This window comes from Atta colombica, unplaced genomic scaffold, assembly GCF_001594045.1.
Source record: "Atta colombica isolate Treedump-2 unplaced genomic scaffold, Acol1.0 scaffold45, whole genome shotgun sequence".
In the NCBI taxonomy this organism is placed as follows: Eukaryota; Metazoa; Arthropoda; class Insecta; order Hymenoptera; family Formicidae; genus Atta; species Atta colombica.
In genome coordinates this window covers 1372051-1380645 of record NW_017259534.1, presented here as the reverse complement: position 1 = coordinate 1380645, position 8595 = coordinate 1372051, and the positions used below count along the sequence as shown (strand labels likewise).

The 8595-nt window shown below is 31.6% G+C and overlaps 1 protein-coding gene across 1 annotated transcript in view; it reads right to left on the bottom strand.

The window, feature by feature from the left end:
• LOC108691272 overlaps window positions 1–8595 on the bottom strand; it is a 93555-nt gene that overhangs the window by 18640 nt on the left and 66320 nt on the right. Inside the window, exons 3-4 of the mRNA XM_018198943.1 lie at window positions 5248–5371; window positions 3335–3478 (exon numbers count right to left, since the gene is read on the bottom strand). Coding sequence (XP_018054432.1) covers window positions 3335–3478; window positions 5248–5371 — 268 coding nt within the window. The remainder of the gene's footprint in view (window positions 1–3334; window positions 3479–5247; window positions 5372–8595) is intronic.

The window sequence follows — 8595 nt, the reverse complement described above, 5'->3', positions numbered from 1 at the left end:
TATATATATATATATACAGAGAGTGCAAAAAATATTCGTACAGGGGAGGATTCTTTTAAAAAATATTATTTTTTAAAAAAGTAAATATTAATTAACAATTTATTAAAATAGGTTAATTAAAACAACTAAAAACTTCAACTTGAATCAATAAATCTACAGCCATAACATATATGGACACTATTTTTTTATGTTAAATTAACAAAGTTATATAGCTGAATGAAGTTAACGATTATAGATAATTATATTTGTAATAGCACAGACAATTGTTAATACAGAAAAGATAACTTTCTACGAAAATTATTTCAATATATAGATTATAAAATTTTTACAAAACATGCTAGCTGAGATAATATATACTTTTGCTGCTGTAATGAAGAAAACTCGTTAGCAATTTTCATTGTAGCCAAAAATTAGCTGAATTAGCATACTGATAATTTAGTACTCCAACACTCACGCTGCTTACAGATACAATTTTGTTAAATCATTCAATTTTTAATAATTATAAATATTGAACTTGCGCAGCAAGTCATAGTAATAGCTTTACTGAATCATGCAATCTATTTTTTCAGTATATATTTTTTAAAATTATCTTTTTATCTGAAAAGATGTGTAATGAAATAATATTATCTTAATAATAAGCAAAAATTGTATTATTCAAATGCATAAAAAGTATTTGTACAGTATTTGTCGGGAAATTTATTTCTGAGATTATGAAAACAATTATTTTCGCGAAGCTCTTTTATTTATATTAGGGCAGAACACATTCATTGAATTCTGGGTCAGGATAATTTTATATAATTTTATCACCACGTCACATAAGTGGTACATACCGATAAGTAAGTATTTTTGTTTGCGTTTGTTAAATAATATATATTTTTCATAATAATTAAAATAATTATAAAAATTGTTATAAAAAAGATAGCATAACATGCTAATATTACATCACATATCATAATTATGTATCTACATATATATGATGTAAAAAAATTATTTTATAATTATACGTTTCTTTTATATCAAAGAGCCTGAATGGAAAGTTCACCAGTTCACCGATGACCTACGGTATATGTGGAACATGTTGATAAATTGCTAATTAATATTAATGTTTTAAAATAAGATTTTTCTTATAAAAATCTACTCTGCATGAATACTTTAACATTCACTATAATTCTCTATTTGAATATAATTCTATTCTAAATCAATTCTATAATTAGCAAAAATATATAATTCCATTCGAATACAATTCTATTCTAAGTTGATAACATCTTATTATTATATATGTGATCATACTTCTCTCTTCGCAAATTCCTTTCTCTTTAGTATTTCATAATATTTACCATAAATGCCTAAGCATTAATAAGACTCGACATATATTGTGAAAATGTAATTCTTGAAAAAAGTAGTGAAAAATTTTTTCCAAAATGTACAAAATAATCTATTTTTACCATCACGACACTAAAAAATATAATATAAGTACTGTTTAAATTTAGAAAAAAATCACACATAAAAAATATTTTATCGTGCGAAACTGGTGGATAACTTCTCTCTCTCTCTCTCTCTCTCTCTCTCTCTCTCTCTCTCTCTCTCACTCTCTCTTGTATAAAAGACTAATAAAAAAGGAATAAAATAAATTCCAAGCTTTTTTTTCCAGTTTTCTTTCGCAATGAGAAGGACAGAAAATCCTCTTGTAAAAAAGTAAAGAATAATTATTTCCGAGCTCCTACTTTCTAGCGTTCTTTCAAATCAACAATGCACATTAGCGGTGCCCACGATGGTTACGAAAAAAAAATGACACATCGTTAATATTCCAGGTTTCTGGTTATTAAGGATGTTTGGCGGAGGAGATATCATCCATTGTAACCGTTTGCAGTTACAAACGGTTGCGCCAACTACTGAAAGGTGCGATTGGAAAATAGTTTTACCGCGTCGTGCGCGCGATGGAAATGCCCATCAAATCACAAAAGATACGTAACACGCGGTGACAATAGATGCCATCGCGCCTCGCTGTCAATATCCATTTCGCTTCTGCGAGCACAGAAGTGACGGCTAGTCCGACGGACGTGAAAACTGCACTGGAAAAAAACGCCGTTTCTCCACCATGCGCCGTAATAGAATGCGCGGTAACGTGCGTTATGTCGTAACGCCGCGCCGTTGCCGCCAGCGACGATCTAATTGCGCTGTCGCGACGATCCTCCACTCTGCGATCCTGTTTTTGAAGCCAGAGAACCGAACGGGAAAATGGAACGCGATATCCTGATATCAGCTGGATATTCCATTCAAACTGCACTTTACGTACGCGGTAACAGCAGACTAAATTTATCGAAAGTTTATGGAAATGAATTTCAAATTGCAAATCGTTATCAAATGTCATATATAATTGCCATACAAAAACAAAAAAGTATTTAGCTTATCGACAAAATCATGATTTATTTTTCAATCGGAAATCAATTGTTCTCGTCAATTTTCTCGTAAATTTAGGTATAATTTCCATTTTTCTATATTGGGTTACATTTTAATAAGAGATTCAGATTCTACTATCAATTTTACTTTTAAACACTTGGGAACAATTGAATATTTTTCTCCGATTTTTTAGCAAATAATTGATCCAACCGTAATTGAATACTGGCACACTAGAAAAAAAAATTTTTGGAGCCTTTAGGAAAACTGTTTAGTTGAGGCATTTTTAAGACCAAATATTTTATTTATGTCACGAAAACTGTAGTTGCTTTTGCAAAATAATTTCTCTGTTTTATAAATAACAAAAATATTTATATATACCAAAATATATCTAAATTTAATTTACATAAAATTACAGTTTTATTCAGTACATTTTAGCAAAAAATTTTTGTTCGATATATTTCAACCAAATTATTTGTTGTTATAACTAAATTTTGGTTTATACAGGACAAAACATTTTTCCTAGGACACATGAAGACAAAAAATTATTTAATTCATCAACGAAATCATAATTTGTTTTTTAAATTAAAAATCAATTATTTTTGTAAACTTTCACAAATTTATAGATACAATGTATCTATTTCCGTTTTTTTTTAAATTCTTCTATCAATTGAAAATATGCGTATTTTGCTTTATATTTTTGCAAAAGAGTTATTATTACATGAAAATTGAAATTAAAAGACTTAATGCTTATCAAAACTTGACAAAAATAAAATATCCTACACATTTTGTTAACATTACTTTGCCACTCTTATAAAAAAGTAATTTCTGTTTCTGAGGAAAAGAAGATATTATAATACGACATTAAACGTTCTGCGGAGCATAAAATGGAGAGCGAAGCTGTTTTTACACATTAGTCCGGCTTTAAACTACTCACCATCATCAATCTCTCGTACTCTTCCTCAATGACCGTACCATTGTAGTACCTCTTGTCCGATTTCGTGTCCGGGTAGTAGAAGCCTCGTTTGCAAACGCATCGATAACTACCGCGACGGAAGCCAAGCCCGGGAATAGCGATGCACTGCGAATAGAAGACAAAACAATTAATTATATCTAATCAGGATGACGTGTTCAAGCCTTTCGTTATTATGAATAGTTATAATCCATTGGAATTGTTTCACGATTGCTGATTTAATTCGCGGATCTCCCGGCTGGACGAGTGTTCCACTTGATTATTAAATTTATCTGCTTTTCGTTATAACATGTCGCATAAATGGAAATTTATTCTACATAGTCGATTTATGTACGCTACATATGCGTATGTATTAACTTAAAATAATGTCCCGCCTGTAGCACGTTTTGATTAGACATTGCTTTAACGGAGAATAATTTGATTAATATTTAAAACAATCGCGGATTTTGAAAATCTAAAATTAAATTATTAATTATCCAAGAAAATTGAAAAAATTGAATGTTAAAATTAACTTAAAGTAATTCTGTGCTCAACTTTATGTTAAGATTAACATAAAACAAGCCAATATATTAACAATTTAAAAAATATTGCTTTAACATTCCAATTTAATCTATATAATACTTCAATTTCACGAGAGCTATTTAAAACAGCAGAATTGAAAACATTTTATTAAAAAGGATCGCACGTAGCTTAAAAACTGTTTTTCATTTATGTAGCCATTACCATTTAAGTAAAAAATGAGGTAATATTAAAAAATATTACAGTTGTGAGATAAAAATCCCCATTAAAATAAATATCTACGATTACAAGGTCAAAACAACACAAATAAAAATGAAAATTAAAAAACAGAGATAAAATGAGACAAAATATCATCATGAAAGGGAAAGAATAAAAAAAGCGTGAAAAATGATTCTTATCGTTTTTACAACAACGAACATGTTTTACCCCTCTAAAGCCCGCGCAGTTCACGCGACCGACGGGGAGAAGTGTGCTCGAAAACGTTCTCTCCAAATTGCGATCCTCTCCAAGTTCGTGAGTTATCGTTGCCACGAATCGGAAAAACGCGGTTTCGGAAAAACACGGGGTTTAAAGTTTGGGGTTTACATAAGGTGTTGGCCGACAAGCGATATGTACGCTATTCTACATTTCCCGTAATTTTCAGGAATTTCCCCCGTGTATTTACCTACATTCTTACGTGAAGAAGAGCTGAACTTTCAGAAATTTAGATTCGCATCTTCATAATAACGAAACTGTTAAAAAATTTGTGATTTAAATTTTAATGGAGAATTTCAAATCACGTTACAAAAAGAAGTTGCTTCCATTCATACTTCATACTTTTACTACTGCGAAAAAAAAAACGTTCCGCAAAATTTGTCAAGAAATTCATAAGGGAAAGTACGTGACTTACACTATAATTTAAATATCATTCTGACAATATAAACCACAAAAACTCAATAATCTCGGGAAATTTAGCTCAACATTTATTTTAAAAACCTGTGACGCATTTCCTTCCATTCTTTCTCTCTCTCTCTTTCTCTCTCTCTCTCTCTCTCTCTCTCTCTCTCTCTCTCTCTTCCTTTCTCGAGTTTTAATCCATGAAAAGTAAAACATGCCAATAATGTGCGGTTTGTTAAGAGGTGACAAAAACGCTGCGCAAACGGGGTGGTTTTCGCACAGCGGATGCTAGCTGGTAGCTGCGGCAGGGTCGACAGTGGCATTTACAAATAGAGTCGGTCTCCACGCAGAAAAACATCTCCCCGAGTGGTTTTGCCCTATTCCGTACGGTACGTTTAAGCGCACGTCGCGCCCGACACGAGGAAGGACACTCGCGGGAGACATCGATCCTCGAGAAGAACGCAACGAGAAATTAGCATTACCTCAGTGGTGCGCTTTTTGCACTTGTCGCTGGCGGCGAATATGTTCAGCTGTGTGGATCCAGTCGGCAACGGGCACTGATCTATGTCTACTCGGCGGAGGTCTATGTCGATACCGCTGGTACCCCTGCGAACGATAAATCAAACGTTTTGTGATTAAACTCTAGAGGCTCCACGTACATAAGATAGGCTTACACATTAGATTTAAGCGACCGACTTGCGTCGATTACTTCGCAGAGATGCAATCTCGTGGAGGCGAGAACGTCGACGCTGCTCTTGTCGAAATTAGATTAGTAGTAGAAACTAACGTCTGTTTTTACGCAATTCAAGTAGTAACTAACATCTGTTCCTAACTAGCAAACTTGTATAATCGCGTTTTACCACGTCTTTAGAAATTGAGCTTTAAGGATGCCGCATCTCAAAGCATTATCAAAATAATAAAAAATTCATAAATTGTCTATTATTTCTATTGTCTATTATATCTATTATTTCTATATCTGAGTATTTGACCATAAACTCTAATTGGTTTAAAAGTTATTTGATTTTTCTGCTAGTCTTAATTTTTATAGGAAATCAAATTTTGTGTAATACTTATTTGTAAATTTGATAAACAAATACAGCATTACGAATTAAATTAAATTTTTCATATACGCTAATAAAATTATAATTAATATTTGTGCAAGAGTTCATTTGAATCTACTTACTCGTTTAATTAAAAGTTATTTACCTACAATTGCAAAATATATCATTTGGCGACATAAAACCATTATTTGTTATTATTTGTTATATAAGCACTATTTGTTATTTAAAGTTTCAGAGTGTATTTGTGATAAAAATTGGTTGATATTAGACAATATTGGCTTTTTAACTGCTTTTTTGACTGATACTTTTAGCCGATATTGTATAGTCAAAACATCCTTAACGACCGGTCGCTATACATTATTTACGTTTATAAAGCATCACAATTTGAAAAGGGATAGGAAAATTCCAGAATATAAATATAGAAAAATTTGTATTATACAAGAAAGGCGGATTTAAAAATCTGATTTAAATTCATATTTAAAAGTGACGTTATTAAAAAAGTGGTAATATTAAAATCCTGTTTCGCGATTTTGCAATTTTTTCTCAAGTTTTCACTATGATGTGCTCCATTCTCGTTTTATATTAATATTTAACATCAAATTCTCTTGCTTCGTGTCTTCTGATACATAATTCAATAGTGCGCGTGTTGCAGCCGATTATGCGTACAATATATCTTCCGCTGATTTTCAACTTATGTAACCCGATAATCTTTCCTCCGATATAAAAAGCAATATGGTTACTTTGTATGAGAGACAGATATATATATAATATCAGTAGGCTTTTTCGTCAAATTCAATGAACTTAGGTATACTCGTATCAATTTTTTTCTTTAGAATTTTTTTTTTATATTTCGCACAAATGTTCTAATCAAAATTTTCATGAAACTTGATCGCAGTGGAAGATATTGCTGTTCCTTCAAACTTACGAAACTCAATGCAAAATCGTTTCTCAATTATTTAGATTTAAAATTAATTTCTCATTATTGAACTCATCGTAATTATTTTTAACTCGCTATTGAATAATGGTGCCATCCAGGTTTGGGACACCCTGTATATATAACGAATCCGTTTGACTCCCCTCTTTCGATAGTTGGCCGGTATCGATTCTTGATTTGCAAGAATTACGATGTGTTCGTAGTTGCGCTGATAACAAATTTCCTTTAAACGGATATTGCAATTCTTCAGAGCGACATAGCTCCGTTCTTTTCCGTCCGAATTTACCATGATTTCTGCGTGCAGTGGTCCGTGAAATTTTGCATTTTTGGATTTAAACGCGAGAACGGGAAAGCAATGTTATTTCCGACATGCGATTGCGAACGAATTTTCGTTACTGGCGAACATATCGCTTGGTATTTTGTGAATGGTGATTTCACTTAGTCCAGTGAAGTGGAAACATTTCAACTGTATGGCAAAAGCGCTTTAATTCACTCGGACAGTGGACGCTAAATAAATTTAATTCCTTAGTTAGCATAGACATGAAATTTTTAGCAAGAAGCTCCGTTTTTTTTATATATATGATCTGAAAGTAAACGATAAATGATAATAAAGATATTAAACGGTAAAAGTATTAAAACAAATAATTATCTTTAGTCCGATCAGTTTAAATTAAGAAATATAATCAAGGCGCAGCTTCTTTTATATAAGGAACATATAATATAAGAAATCGAAACAATTTTCAGAAATATTAAACACAATATTACGTTTTGAAGTACGAGAATCTAGTTTTACGGAAAATGGATTCTTGCGAACATTATTTCATTGTCCTTTGTTGTACGACAACAATTTTGTACTGGCAATGACTGGTTTTATATTCTGCTGCAGAGAGAGGAAATATTTTGCGCAAGAAATTTTTTGAAAAATATCTCGGAACTGTAGGTAGAACAACGGCAATACGAAAATGGTAATAATATACCATCGTTATCATGAAATTGCAAGAATTTTCGTCCGAACTACGGCGGGACTGAATCGCAAAAGATAATATTTCCAATTTCCATGTTGAAGGCCAGCAATAATTAATATCTCTGCATTGTTTCGTAGAAAATGAGAAAGGAGGAGAGAGATTCTCGCTCTGTTGACACAGAGACTTCGAATGACCGTCCTCAGAATAGACTAACTGAAAGCTTTTCCGAACAGTTACATCAATTTGCATAACTGAGTTCCGTTCGTATTTTATTTAGATTAACTCTTCGTCTCATGTGACAGCACATTTACAACATATCTAAATTTGCTATTAAAATAAATTGAATATTGATTTAATATTGCCTTCTGTTCCGTGTGCTGCGACACATGTTACTTTTGTGAAAACTTGTTGCAATCAAACTGGTAATTTTATATTTATAGATTGAGCTTTTTATAGCGAATATATGTTAACAAGATGATACTGTGTTCTTTTAAACTTTCTTCTTATCTAGTGTACGTAAAAATTTGATTTTATTTATATAGGAAGATAGTTAATTGGATCATGTCCTATATGCGCAAAAACCAGCTAACAATGTTGCGGTTGTTGGTTGGATTCTTCCTGCAGCATTTAATCCAATTATTTTACCGGCAACGTCAATCAATATAAATATTTGAAAACTGTGAGAAGCACAAACAAGTGTCTCCCATGTGCAATGAAATAAAATCAGATTAAATCGAAATCAGATTAAGTAAAATATTATACGAAAATGCAACGGAAAATGGAATTACATGCTAGAGTAGTATTCGACACAATCTTTTTGTTTATGTATTTAATGCAATATTATATATAATTAATATATTATTTATATAT